The sequence below is a fragment of the Neovison vison genome, chromosome 7 (genome assembly GCF_020171115.1).
Source record: "Neovison vison isolate M4711 chromosome 7, ASM_NN_V1, whole genome shotgun sequence".
Lineage (NCBI taxonomy): Eukaryota > Metazoa > Chordata > Mammalia > Carnivora > Mustelidae > Neogale > Neogale vison.
In genome coordinates, this window is record NC_058097.1 from 3,121,771 (window position 1) to 3,135,937 (window position 14,167).

General features: G+C 57.3%; 1 protein-coding gene across 2 annotated transcripts in view; it reads left to right on the forward strand.

Moving 5' to 3' along the window:
- The window catches only part of C7H16orf74 (chromosome 7 C16orf74 homolog), a 29,895-nt gene extending 25,778 nt beyond the window's left edge, over nt 1-4,117 (forward strand). For both annotated transcript variants that reach the window (XM_044255613.1, XM_044255612.1), the window contains 2 exons: nt 1,317-1,460; nt 3,596-4,117. In XM_044255613.1, the coding sequence (XP_044111548.1) occupies nt 1,317-1,460; nt 3,596-3,654 (203 nt within the window). In that variant the 3' untranslated portion in view covers nt 3,655-4,117. The remainder of the gene's footprint in view (nt 1-1,316; nt 1,461-3,595) is intronic.
- The last annotated feature ends 10,050 nt before the right edge of the window (nt 4,118-14,167 follow it).

The window sequence follows — 14,167 nt, forward strand, 5'->3', positions numbered from 1 at the left end:
GCATTTGCCGGGACAGCTTCCCTGAAGGAGAGCCCATTTTGCTGGGCTTTGCAGGCTAAGTAGGAGCCCGTTGCCCTGGCAAAGGAAGAAAGCACATTCCAGGCAGAGAAAGTAGGGAACCCAGGGTTTTGGGAAACTGTGAACAGTTTGGGGAGTGCAGGCAAGTGGTTGTGAAGGCTGGCGTGATTCATGATCAGCGTTTCCCAAAATGTATTTCATAACTCATGGTTCTATGAGGTGTTAGCAGGCATTCCTTCCAAAACAGACCCCGAGGTGACTTAAGTTCAGGAAGCCCAGGGTTAAGCTCTATGAAAGCTGCTTCCCTGTTGCAGGACTTCTCAGAGCCTTTAATTCTCTAACCTGCATGAGAATCTCTAACACAAGGATAGATTAGATGGGATCCAGTCAACACTCAGATATGTGGTATTCCCAAACTTGTGTGATCGTGGAACCCCCTTCCCGAGGGAGTCTCAGGAGGCCAGCGTTCCGGGGAACACACTTTGGGAGCCACCGCTTATAGCTGGGTGGTCGGGAGGAAGTGAGGGTCCCACAGGTACGTGGTGTGGTCAGGTTTGCAGTTTCCTGCGGAGAGACTGGTTAGGGGCCTGGGAAGGGGGAGAGAGAAGGAGAGCAGAGATGCTGAGGGCTGGCACCGCGGGCTTGTCCCGGGTTCGCATGGCTCGGGGGTTGGAGGGTGAAGTGGAGAAAGGCGGCGGCCTTGCGGCGGACGCTCTGCTCTCTAGCGTGCCGGGCTCCCCTGACTCAGGGACGAATGGAGCGCGGCGTGTGGTGCGGGTCAGCGGGTGCCTTTCTGTCCGCTGGAGGTCTGCAACGGGGCGTGGCCGGGTCCCCTGAACCTCTCCCCGGCAGCCCCAGGACCACAGAGTCACCAACGGGGAGGAAATGGGCAGATTCCCGAGAAAGCACAGCTTGCCCAGACTGACACAGGAGGACACTGAACACCTGACCAGCCCCCCCATTGCGGTTGGAGACGTGGGGGAGGGGTACTGGGGGGCAGGCTCGCGTTGAGAGCCCTGTTCTGGGCGCCCGCCACTCTGGGGCCATGTTAGTGAACAAAGCAGGTGAAAGTCAGTGCCCTGCCCGAACGAGGCTGGCGTGGACAGGTCATCCTGTGGCCCCACGCCTCGGCGACCCCGTGTGCGCAAAGCGGGGGCCGGCAGACCGCCCGGTCCTTCGCGAGGAGCAGCGCTGAGGGAGGGAGGCAGGCCGCCCGCCCCCCCAGTCTCCAGCGCCCGCTGATGCTTGTCTCCCTGTCGTGTGTGTGTACGTGTGTGTCCCACGGCCCGCCCCCTCAGGCTTTAAAATGTGTGGCAGCAGCGGCGGGAGCAGCCATGACGAGGCCCCCGTCCTGAGCGACAAGCACCTGGACGTACCCAACATCATCATCACGCCCCCGACCCCCACGGGCATGATGCTGCCGCGGGACTCCGGGCAGACAGGTGAGGCCGCCGGGCCGCCACTGCCCAGCGTGTCTGGGGGGCCTGGCCGGGGACAGCTCGCGGGGAGCCCCCCTCTTCGTGCCGGGGGCGTCTGAGCTCACGTCCCCACCTGCCGGGGCCGCTTAAAAACATATGCTCGGATCTGCATCCGCTGCCCCGAGGGCCCCTCGCGTGCGCCAGCCCCGGTGAGACGTGGCCTATCAAGTAATTCGCGCGACAGCCCCGGCGGGCAGCTGCGGCGCCTGTTGGATGGGGCCGGGCGGGCCCAGCAGGGTAATGGATGGAGGTGCCTTCCCTGGCCAGCGCGGGACGGGGGCTTCATCTTGCCGGCCACAGCAGCTCAGCTGGACAGGGCAGGCTCGGAAACACACCACGTCTGGACCCAGCTGCTCCCCGGGCTTCGAGATGCTGCTGGCTGCGGGGAGTGGGCAGGAGACAGACTGGTTTCCAGAGAGGGGTGCAGCCTCGGGGCCCCGACCTGGGGACGCTGTTGGCGCCAGTGGGGTGACTTGTTTGTTCATTAGAGAGATTGATGGGGCCATGCCTGTGCTCGGTGCCGGGGCTGCCGCTGGGAGGAGTGAAAAGGACTGATGTTAGCCGTGGGCGGTTTCTCGTTGGGTTCTCAGGGTAACTCCAGGCCAGGTCCCCATTTTACAGGCGGGCCAAGTGAGGTTCAGAGAGGTCAAGACACTCGCTCTAGAGAGCTGGTCAGTGGCAGGGTTGGGAGTCAGGGCCGGCCGTGTGATCTGTGGCGTCCTCCTGGCGCCCTCTAGGTAGCTAGCGTCCGTCCACCACCAGCCAGGGACTCTTCCTAAGTCCTGAGCTGCCCTGCCAGGGCAGGTGATCGGGGGAAAGCCACTGGGCCCCCTCGGGGCTGGGCCATTCTCACCATGGGTCACCTTCCTGTGTCACCTTCCCAAGTGCCAGGTACCAGGCTGAAGGCTTCTCACAATGTTTGTTCTCCTGCCAACACTGAGGGCTGTGAGTAACGCCCTTTTCTCTAGTTTACAGATGGGAACCCTGAGGTCCAGAGAGGGACAGTGACTCACCCAGGGGCACACAGCAAGGTGGGAGAGAGCTCGTCTCTTGTTCCCGTGTCAGCTAGAGAGCTCCGTGCACACAGCAGAGACTCGGGCCCTTTGCTCGGCCATTAGGCTCCCTGTCCTGCCAGCCTTGGTGTCCCCATCTGTAAAATGGGGTCATAACTACCTTCCTTGCCCCCAGGGCCAAGGTGAATATGGGGAGACTTAGGGTTACTTTACTAGGTCAGAGTCCCTGAGCTCAGAGGAATTCCGAAACCCCAGGAGGCCCCTGTGAGTGCAAGTAGCTCCCGGGCTGGGTCAGCGCAGAGAGCATGCAGGGCCGTGCCCTCCAGTCCTACCTGGCCAGGCCCCGTCCCTCCGCCTTTCCCCTTTCAGAGAACGGAGGCATGGGATAAAGGGAGCAGACCTCGGCGTCAGAAGCCCTCACTTCGATCCCTGCTCTGTGACTTAGCACCTAGTGACACTGAGCAAGAGGTACTACGTCCCTGAGGCTTGATTTTCCCGTCTGTAAAATGGTGCCTCTGACAGGTTGGGAGGACCGGGGACAGGACAGGTAGGGTCTGATGTCATGCCCTGCACAGAGGCTGTGCTGTTCATGTTGTCACCCGTGGCATTTAGGGCGGCTGGAGACCACCAGACCTGGTGACACCTTATCCAGCGCTCCTGGCTCCAAGGGGTTGTCAGAGACCTGGGCCTCCCCAGGCTGAGGGTTTGGGCCTCCCTACCAGGCTTGGAGCAGGTCTCCCCACCCACCGCCGGGCCTCAACTTCCCATCTCTAGGACAGGGGCCTGGAGGTGCGGACCTCGGGTGCAGCCCCGGCCTTGAAAGCACTCCCAGGAGATGCTGAGCCAGGGATGGGGCCCAGGGGTACAAGCCGAGGAACCTCGGCCAGCGCCGCGGTGAGCTCTGTGTTGGGTGTGGGCTGAGGGAGTCACAGGGTCAGCACCCTTACCTGCCTGTATGTGGGGGGGGGGGGCGCGAGTGGTGGACAAAGCGGGGAGCCCAGAGGCTCTGGCCCTGGAGTTCTGCGGGGAAGGGAGCCGGAGGCGGTGGGTGCCCACCCAGATGCTGATTCCTCCTTTCCCTCCTAGTGTGGCTGGAGGAGACGGGGTCGTGCCCAGAGGATGGAGAGATAGACCCCGAGGCCTGAGGAGGAGGCACAGATCGGAGTGTCCTCACGCCCCCCTCCAGCCGCCCCAATCCACATGTCCCTGGGGCCGTGGCTGCCTGGGACAGAGGCGCCGAGCCCGCCGGACACTGGACGGGAGACCGAGGGATTCAGGAGCCCATCCGGTTGCGAGGCGGCAAATAGAGCACAGAATCCGCTGGCCCCAGGGCCGTGTTTCCCAGGCCCCGCTGAGCGGACCGGACCCCTCACGCCGTGCGGTCATGGCAGCAGCTGCCGGGGGCGTGGGGAGAGGCTTTCTTCTGGACAGAGCCCCCTCCCTGAGCCCTGGGCCACACCGACTTGTGCACACACGGCCAACGCACACAAGAACTTGCAGAGTGGCCGCTCCGTTTTTTACACGCGGTTTCACAGACTTCCAAGCAGTACAGAAGGTGATTCCTAATTCCTTTTTTGCGTTACAAATAAAGGTCGTCTGTCACCATCAGTGAACCCCACTTCTTGGGCCCGGCAGCGGCAATGGAGTGCACACAGGTACAGAGGTGAAGAGAATCGCTTCCTGCAGAGGGAGGGGTGGGGCTGGCCGTGGGGGGGGCTTCGGAGAGTTGTGCCCCCCCGGCCCCTACCCCTAATTCACACATGGCCACAGGAGCCCGTGGTCCAAGGCACGGCGAGGACGGAGTCCCAGCTCCGTCCTCCCCAGCTGTGGGATCCTGGTCATGATACATCTCTAGGACGGGGAGGCAGGGGGTCTGGGTTCGGTTTTGTCAAGAACATGAAATCATTGGTGCCCCGTTCCCCTTCTACACTGTTCTGACGGTGGCCCCTGTGTCTGGCTTCCCTCAGAGGCTGTGTGGCTCCCGCTGAGTTGTCCCTTTCCCGAGGCAGCAGATCCTAGAGCAAAGGCTTGTGGGGAAACACTTTATCTGGAAGGTGATCCGGGGCCACACAGGGAGCGGGGAGGGACCTGCGGTTCAGGAGGGACCCCAAGTCCACTCTCGGGTTCAGGAATTCACCAGAGGGACTCAGGACTCAGGACTCAGAAAAGCCACTGGGGCTGTTGTATTTATGGTTTCCTACAGCAAAAGAATGTAGATGACAATCCTCAAAGGGCAGAGACGACAAGGGTAGGGCCCGGGAGAGAGCACACAGGGACGTCTGGCAGGCAGCGTTTGACTTTCCAGCCTCCTGGATGACGCACACTGGGGCCGCGCCAGCCAGGGCAGGGCGTTGAGCTGGGGCGGGGGTGGGGGGTGGGGATGGTCCGCGGTTTTCCCTGGGGGTTGGCCACGTAGACACGGCTGGCTGCCCACACGGTGACCTCAGTCCCCAGCCCCTCTGTAAATCACACCGTCAGCCTGTTCTGTGAGGCGGAGGCTCCAGGTAAACAAAGATAGTCTTATCAGGCGGGACATTCCTAGAGCCTTGAGGTCACCTAGCAGGAGCCCAGAGCAAAGGCCAAAACTCTCTGGGGGGTCTGCTCGCTCCCTCTCCCCCAGTGCCTCCCCCCTCTCGCCCCTCCCCCAGGGCTTGCTCCCTCTAAATAAATAAATACATAAAATCTTTTAAAGCGAAGACAAGATTCCAGAAGGCAGTGACACCATCGCATTGGCCGCGTGTTCCCTGAGCCCACCCACGGCAGGTGCACAAGGTTTCCGTGACTTTGCGCTGTTCTGAGCACATCGAACTCATAGGAGTCTCTTAGAGGAAACTCCTAGAGGTATTAGTCAGCGTTCCTTTTTGCTCTGACATTGCTATATAACGAACAAGCCCCACTCGAGGCTGAATGTGGACCCACCTCCCACCCTGGCATGTGGAGAGCTAGTCCCCCGTGTGATGGGCGGGGGGAGCGGGGAGGTAGCCAGGCCACGCGGCTGCCGCCCTCGGGAGTGGAGCGGTGCCCGTACAAGAGAGACCTCCGAGACGTCGCACCATGAGAGGTCATGGCCGACTGCCTCCCGGGGAGAAGGCCGTCACCAGACGCCAGAGTACTCATACCTCGATCTCAGACTTCCCAACCTCCGGAAACGTGGGAAAGAACATTTGTAGCAACCCAGAGAGACTCAGCGACACAGGCTCCCCAAACTTGGCTTAGGTTACCGAACATCGATGTCTCGCTCCCTGGTGGGTGGGTGGCCGCAAGGAGCGGGGTTCACAGCGGCTTCGTGTGTCTCCTGTGGTGGCCAGCCACTCCCCAGGGTGCTGTCCATAAGGGTGCCATCCACACGAGTGTATTCACAGCTCCTGCTTATTACGTGGGGCTTCCGTTCCCCCGCTTTGGGCCCCAGGGGGTGCTGGCAGGAGCCCTGAAGACCGACTAGGTCCACAAGCCTGGGCGCGGCAGGAGCCCCACAGCTCCCCCCCCCCACACACACACACAGCTCAGAGGCCTCCAGCCCACTCAGCAACCTGCTGTGGCTAATCCCGGCTTCATCCCAGGCTTTTAGTGCCCATGGCAACAGCAAGAGGGCTGTGAGCTGGAACCCAGGCAGGAGGGGCTTGGTCAGAGGCTGCCCAGTCCCAGGATGCTGGCTCCGGCTTTCTTGCAGGGACAGGGTGGGGTTCCTTGCTCTCATGGCGCCCAAGGTGTTTGTGCCAGTCCCTGGCTTTGTGCTTCTTGTAGCTAGGACCTCCATCCTCGGTGAAGCCAGATCCTTAGTAACAGGAGAGAGACCTTTCCTGGGGACATCTGCATCCCCGAGCTGCAGCAAACACCGTGACGCGGCCCAGCACCTGTCCCTAAGCCTTTGCCTTCAAGCATGCTCTGTGTCCCCACAGGGGAGGGCCAAGGCAGAGGGGGCTTGCTCAGTGCACGCTCTTGCCCTGGGAGGGCTTGCAAGGAGGCAGCAGGGCCCCCCACTGCAGCTGTAGCATCCCACATAGGAGCTGTCAGAAAGAAGGGGGTTGTAAGATCGAGCAAGGACTTTGGGGTCAGCAAGACCCACATTGTACTGTGTGACTTCGGAAAGTCACTCAACCTCTCTGAACCTTCTTTTCACCTAGAAAGTGCGGATAAGATGAGGAGATGAGGATTCAGTAAAACAGTCACCGTAAAATCCCTCCTTGGTGCCTGGCGGGGGTCAGACTGCCGATCCACGGTATTCATTCCAGTCACGCTGGTCACCAACCCCTCTGGGCCTCTGTTCTCAGCTGGGGAGTGGAGACAGTGCCCGGGGACCCGAGGATTATGTTGACACTGAAGGTATGAACGTGGGGTGGGCGGTGAGAGTGGGGTATCCAGAGCCGTCCACCAGGGGTATGTGCAGGGGAGCTAGGGGAGCCCAGCATTCCAGAACAAGCACCTGGGGCTTTCTCGGGAGTGGGAGCAGGCGGGCAGAGGACTCTCAAGGCCAGCTGGTCCCACCAGGGTGCCCCCCTTTGGATGGATGAGCACCCCCTACCTCCCCCCTAGTGCCGTGCACTCTGAGGAATGTTCTGGACTACACCAGTGCTTCTCAGACCTGAAGCTGCTCCCCGGTAGGCATCTGGTTCACATGCAGATTATGTTTTCGGAAGTCTGGGGCGGAGTCTGGGACTGATGGTGGATTCCTGCTTCCCAGCCTGAACCCTGAGGTCAGTCCCTGTGCCCCGTTTATCAGCGGGGGGCCTCGAACAGGTGCTCTGCGTCCCTGAGTCTCCGTTTCCTCCATCTCCAAGTGGGGATGATAACTAGGCTTTGGGGGAAGATTAAACGAGTGAACACGCAGAACCCAGACTAACATGTGGCATGGGACCCAAAGAGTCCTCCAGAATGTTCACAGGGATGTTGACGTTAGCACAGCCCGCGTCGGAGAAGACCCACCAGGCCCTCCCGTGCGGTTACAACCAACTGCGTGGGCTTGACCCTTCACGACCTAGCCCGGGGCGCAGGGAAGCAAGAGCGTCTGGTCCCGGCTCCCGGGCAGACCTTGCTGGCCACTCGCTGCTGACAAAACCCGCCGTGGTAGGAAAACAAGAAAGGAATTTACTTCGGTGAGGCCAACACCCAGAAGACAGGGGACTAGCAGCTCGGAGGCTGTCTCCAAAGTGCCGAAAATACTTCCAGTTTATCTAAGGAGAACGTGGGGCAAAGGTTGGTGGGTGCGTGCCGGCCGGCAGTGAAGGTCAAATGCATCGCGGTCTTGGGTCAATCACGAGAGACCTCAGAGGTGGAGGGCGGGCCTTATCGCTTGAGGGGGTAGCGTCTGCTCCCATCACGGGACGCTGTGCTGGCAGGGTCTTCCTCGGGAGCCCAGAGACGAGCAGAGAGGAGATCCCAGACTAACATGCTGGAGATCCGGGGCCCCCAGCTGACTCAGTCGCTGGAACAGCAGTGCCCGACCTTGGAGCTGTGAGTTCAAGCCCCACGTTCAGTGTGGACATTACTTAAAAATAAAAACTTTAAAAAATAAAAGTCTGCGGCCAGGGTGGAGGCCGCCGAATTCCTTTTTCAATGAAAGGTCTGGGGGGGGGGTGCTTATATAGGGGGTGGGGGCAGGGTGGGTGCCTATTCAGGGCTGGTCTGGAATGATGACTTATGAGCCCAAGGCACGGCTCCCTGACTCCCCCTTCTTCAGTCCGCTCTTCCTGGAATACACCCTGGAAGAAACGGACACTGAGGTCGGCACTATATTTTTCATTTACTCCTAATGCCGAAGTCGTGCATACAATTAAAGCCAACCACAAAGCGTGTTGTGAGTGACACCCCCCCCCCGCCCCACCAAGTGTGGGTCATGAGGTGTGGCTCGGAGCTGCTGGTCACTGGCGACGCAGAACTAGGCCGACCTTAGCAGGTCTGACCCCTGAGAAGGCCAGTTTGCCCCAGTCCTGGCGCGTCCTGGAGAAGCTCCCAGGTTCCAGGAGGCACGGGAACGTTCCGGCCCACCACGAGGGATTCGTGCTGGGCGCCTCCAGCAGGGGAGGCTGGGAGGGGAGAAAAGTGTGAAAGCAGATGGAAATGTAATGTTTTAATGACAGCAGCAGATGGCAAAAAGACACAAGAGTGTCTTCGCACCATGTCAGACCCATTTGAGATCGCCCGCCCGGCTCCGCGGAGATGTGCGTGGGTGGCTGGCAGGACGCCCCCCCCCCCGCCCCAACCCTGGAGCCCTGGGAGCTGCAGGGAGGGTCTCGCAGGCCCGCAGGAGGGGTGGCCGCCAGGAGCCACAGGTGGATGGGGAACTCCCTTGGCCACCTGGGGGCTGCTGGGCTTTTATGGGCCCTGGTGGACGTTTATGGGCTCTGGTTTCACACAGTCTCTACCCCGGGACCCCTGGGGCTGCCCGAGGCCAGGACGTGGCCAAGGCTCACCTGGGCTTCGGCTCACAGCCTCCTGCTGCTGGACCACAGCCCACGGCCACCAGAGTTCTTGTACCTAGAACGTGAGTCTATTCTGGTCACTCCCTGACCTGACCGGCATCCCCCAGAGGACCTCCCGTGGAGCTCATGATCCTGTTCGCAGGCCCCGGAGAGCTGACCCCCGCCGGGCTTGCCCAGCGCCTTCTGCAGGGAGAACCGCACCTCGTCATGGGCCACCGCCAGAGAGGAGCCGCCCCTGCATCCGCTGTCCGAAGCAGCGGGGCCCAGTGGGCCGGAGTGACCGCTGGCGCACGAGGACACGGCTGGCTCCCCGTGGCCGGGATGCAGACTGGGAGGTCAACTAATCAACGGCGGAATGAACACACTCTGCGGATTAGGTCCTGCCCCAGCGTGCTCAGCCCAAGCCGCATGACCCCAGACGCGACGCGGTGGCTGACACCTCAAATGCCGTTTCCACACGGGGCTAAGTGGCCCCCCCCCACTGGACGGGGCGGTGGTAGGACACTTCAGTCATTGCAGAAAGGTCTGTCATTGACCTCTGTCATTGCGGCTTTAAGGTCTGAAGGCCAAGGTGCCCTTTCCACCCCGCCTAAATGCTGCTGTGACCAAAAGTACCACGGTGCCGACTGTCCTGAAGGGGGCGCTGGGTTCCACCGTGGGAGTGCGTAGGGGCCTGGGGGAACCTGGAGGAGAGATTTTTCTTTTAAGTAATCTCTACACCCAGTGTGGGGCTCGAACTCAGGATCCCGAGATCAAGAGTCACATGTTCCACCAACAGAGCTGGCCAGGCACCCCAAGACTTTTTTTAAACAGAACTTTTTTCCCCCCAGAATAATTTTTTTTAATTAATTTATTTGTCAGGCGGAGATCAGAAGTAGGCAGAGAGGCAGGCAGAGAGAGAGGAGGAAGCAGGCTCCCTGCCAAGCAGAGAGCCCGACACGGGGCTCGATCCCAGTTCCCCGAGACCATGACCCGAGCTGAAGGCAGAGGCTTAACCCACCCAGCCACCCAGGTGCCCCTTTCCCCAGAACAGCTTTCGATTTGAGGTGCCTGTGGGGCTCAGTCAGTTATGCATCTGACTTCAGCTCAGGTCACGATCTCGGGGTGCTGGGATGGAACACCGCGTTGGGCTCCCGTCAGCGCCGAGTCTGCTGGTCCCTCTCCCTCTGCCCCTCCCCCCCACTCATGTGCATGCTCTCTCGCTCGCTCTCAAAAAAATAAAATTTAAAAAAATGTTAAAAAGAATAGCTTTAGATTTATAGAAAAGTTGCAAACATAGTACAGAGAGGGGCGCCTGGGTGGCTCACGCGTTAGGCGTCTGCCTCCAGCTCAGGTCATGATTGCAGGGTCCTGGGATGGAGCCCCGCATCAGGCTCCCTGCTCAGCGGGAAGTCTGCTTCTTCCTCTCCCACTCCCCCTCCTGTGCTCTCTTGGTATGTCTCTATCAAATAAATAAATAAATCTTAAAAAAAAAAAAAAGAATCTTACAATAAAAAAAATAATACAGAGGGTTCCCATACAGTGCCCACCCAGTTTCCCCTGCCCTTAACCTTACCTTCCTCTGGTCTATTTGTCAAAATTAATGAACCGATTTTGATACACTATTATTTTTTTAGGTACAAGACTCTTTCTCTCTCTCTCTCTTTTTTTTTTTAAGATTTTATTTATTTATTTATTTGACAGAGCTATAGAGAGCCAGAGAGCACAAGGAGGAGAATGGTAGAGGGAAAGAGAGAGGCAGGCTCCCCGCCGAGCAGCGAGCCCCTCGTGGGTCTCCATCCCAGGACCCCGGGATCATGACCTGAGCCAAAGGCAGGTGCCCAGCCAGCTGACCCCTCCCCACCCCGGGTGCCCCAGGTGCAGGACCCTTTCCTGTCCAGTTAACAGGCAGGGCGCGTTAGTTTCAGGTGCACGACACAGTGATTCAACACTTCCACACTGTCCTCCTCTAGACAAGGGCACCCCATCGGCCCCATCCCCCATGCTACCCATCCCCCACCCTCCTCCCTGGCCGTGAGTTCTCCAGAGTTAAGAGTCTGTTTCTTGTTTTTTTTTTCTCCCTTTTACCCCTTTGCTCATTTGTTCTGTTCCTTACAGTCCACGTACGAGTGAAATCATCTGTATTCGCTTTTCTCTGACTTACTTCACTTCACGGTACACTGTCTAGCTCCATCTGTGTCGCCGCAAATGGCAAGATGTCATTCTCTGCACGGCCGAGTCGTGTTCCGTTGTGTGTACACGCCAGCGCCTCCTCGTCCGCTCATTAGTCTCGTGGACACGTGGTTGGCTTCCACGGCTTGGCTTTATTGAGCACGATGCTGTTATAAATGCATCCCTTCCAATTGGTGTTTTTGTATTCTTTGGGTAAATTGTAGTGTCATTGCTAGATCATATGGTAGTTCTATTTAAAAATTTTTTTAAGTTAATTGATTTATTTAAGTAATCTCTACACCCGGTGCAGGACTTGAGCTCACAGCCCCGAGATCAAGACTCACTCGTTCTCCCTAATGGGCCAGCCAGGCGCCCCTCTATTTTTTAATTTTTTTAAAAGATTTTATTTATCTATTTGACAGAGAGCACAAGCAAAGTAGGCAGAGAGGCAGGCGGCAGGAAAGGCAGAAGCCTGCTCCCCGCTGAGCGGGGAGCACCATGCAGGGCTTGATCCTGGAACTTCGGGATCATGACCTGAGCTGAAGGCAGATATTTAACCAACTGAGCCACCCAGGCGCTTCTATTTTTAATTTTTTAATAAGTATTTTATTTATTTATTTATTTACTTATTTGAGAAAGCAAGAGAGGGAGAGCATTAGCACGTGTCCAACTGGGGGAGGGGCAGAGGGAGAGGCAGAGAAATTCCTTTTTATTTATAATTTTATTTATTTGACAGAGTGAGAGAACATGACCCAGTGAGGGGCGAGGGGTAGAGGGAGAGGGAGAAGCAGGCTCTCCACTGAGCAGGGAGTCCAACACAGGGGTCGGTCCCAGGACCCCAGGATTATGAGCTAAACTGAGGCAGACGTCTAATGGACGGGGTCCCCCAGGCGCCCCCTTTGTGTACTATGATTACCTAAAGTCCATTCCTCATTCACGTTTCCTCAGGTTTTCCCTCATGTCCTTTTTCTGTTCCCAGATTGCACATACACTCAGGCCTCATGTCTCGGGCTTCTCCTGGCTTTGGTAGTGTTTTAGACTCTCTTTTTGACAACTTTGACAGTTTTGAGACACGCTGGCCAGGAGCTTGGCAGAGTGTCCTTCTGCTGGTACTGTCCAATGTGCTCCTCAGGACCGGACTGGGACTGTGGATTCTGGGAGGAAGGCGCAGGAGGTCAAGAGCCCTTCTCCTCCATTTTGTCGGGGGTGCATGCCCTCACCTTGACTTGTTGCTGCCCGTGGTAACCTTGGCCACCTGCCCAAGGTCGTGTTGGTCAGGTCTCTCCACTGTCAAATTACTCTGTTTTTCTCTATTCCCGACCTGACCTCTTTGGAAGGAAGTGGCGGCTATGGACAGCCCATCCTTCAGAAGTAGGGAGTTACATGCCATACTCTTCTTCATTTTCATTTATTTATTTTAAAGATTTTATTTATTGGACACCTGGGTGGCTCAGTGGGTTAAAGCCTCTGCCTTCGGCTCAGGTCATGATCCCAGGGTCCTGGGATCGAGCCCTGCATCAGGCTCTCTGCTCAGCAGGGAGCCTGCTTCCTTCTCTCTCTACCTGCCTCTGCCTCCTTGTGATCTCTGTCTGTCAAATAAATAAATAATCTTTAAATATTAAAAAAAATAAAATAAAACAAAGATTTTATTTATTTGACAGAGAGAGAGAGATTGAGCAGGGGAGCAGCAGGCAGAGGGAGAATCAGACTCCCCGCAGAGTGCGGAGACTGACATGGGGCTCAATCCCAGGACCCTGGGATCATGACCTGAGCCCCAGGCAGACACTTATCCACTGAGCCATCCAGGCAGCCCCAGAGTCACTATTTTTTTTTAAGTAAACTCTACCCCCAACATGGGGCTCAAACTCAGGACCCCAATATAAAGAGCTGCACGTGCCTCTGACCAGGTCACCTTTTGAGGACAGAGTCTCTATGTGCGTCGTTTGTAAATCTGCACAGTGAGGTCGTCCCTTCATCTCCACTTACTTTGTCTCCAGCTCTTAATTCATCACCGCGTGGGTCATTCCCATCTTCTAGGGGAGGCGTTTCTTACAACGGGGGACAGTGGTGTGAGCGCTCTGACCACCGCGTCTGAAACAACAGCTCGCCTCCACCACACCCCTCCGGGCTGGTCCTGTGCCCTTCATGTCCCCTCACCTGTGTCCTGCCTCCCCGACCTCTGGAGACCAGGCGTGAGGATGGGCATGTGGAAGTCTTCTCTGGATCTCAAGTGTGGCTCACCGATGGACCGGATTGGGGCAAATCCCTCCAATCCCCAATTTTCCCAATTATAAAATCCTCCTGGGAGCCAGTTACATGTGTGTGGTCACTGAATCAGAAAATCTAAATCTGGAGCTTAGGGAAGGGCATTTTACATAATAGCTTTATTGGGGAATAATTCACAAATTCACCCTTTTAAGGTCTACAAGTCAGTGTTTTTTAGTATATGTACAGAGCTGTGCAACACCAGCATTCTCTAGCTCCAAAACATTTCCATCACCCCTAAAAGAAACCCCATACCCCTGAACAGCTACTCCCCTCTCCCCCGCCCCGGGCAACCAGGAATCTAGTTTCTTTCTTTCTTTCTTTTTTTAAGATTTTATTTATTATTTGAGAGAGAGAGAGAGATCACAAGGAGGCAGAGAGGCAGGCAGAGAGAGAGGAGGAAGCAGGCTCCCCGCTGAGCAGAGAGCCCAATGCAGGGCTCGATCCCAGGACCCTGAGATCATGACCTGAGCTGAAGACAGAGGCTTAACCCACTGAGCCACCCAGACGCCCCAGGAATCTAATTCCTATCTCTACATCTCATCTAATTGCTAGATCGTTCATATAAATGGACTCAACATATGTGGTCTTCTGTGACTGGCTTCTTCCACGTAGCGTCATGTTTTCTGGCCCATCCACACTGTAACATGAATCAGCGCTTCATCCCATTTGTGGTGGGTATACTCTGCACTGTGTGGAGACGGCATTTTGTTTATCCGTCCCTCAACGGAGGGACATTTGAGTGGTCTGCGCCCTTCAGCTATTGTGAATGACACCTCGGGGAATGGAAAGACATTTAACGAGCCTCCAGGTCCCCCGACGT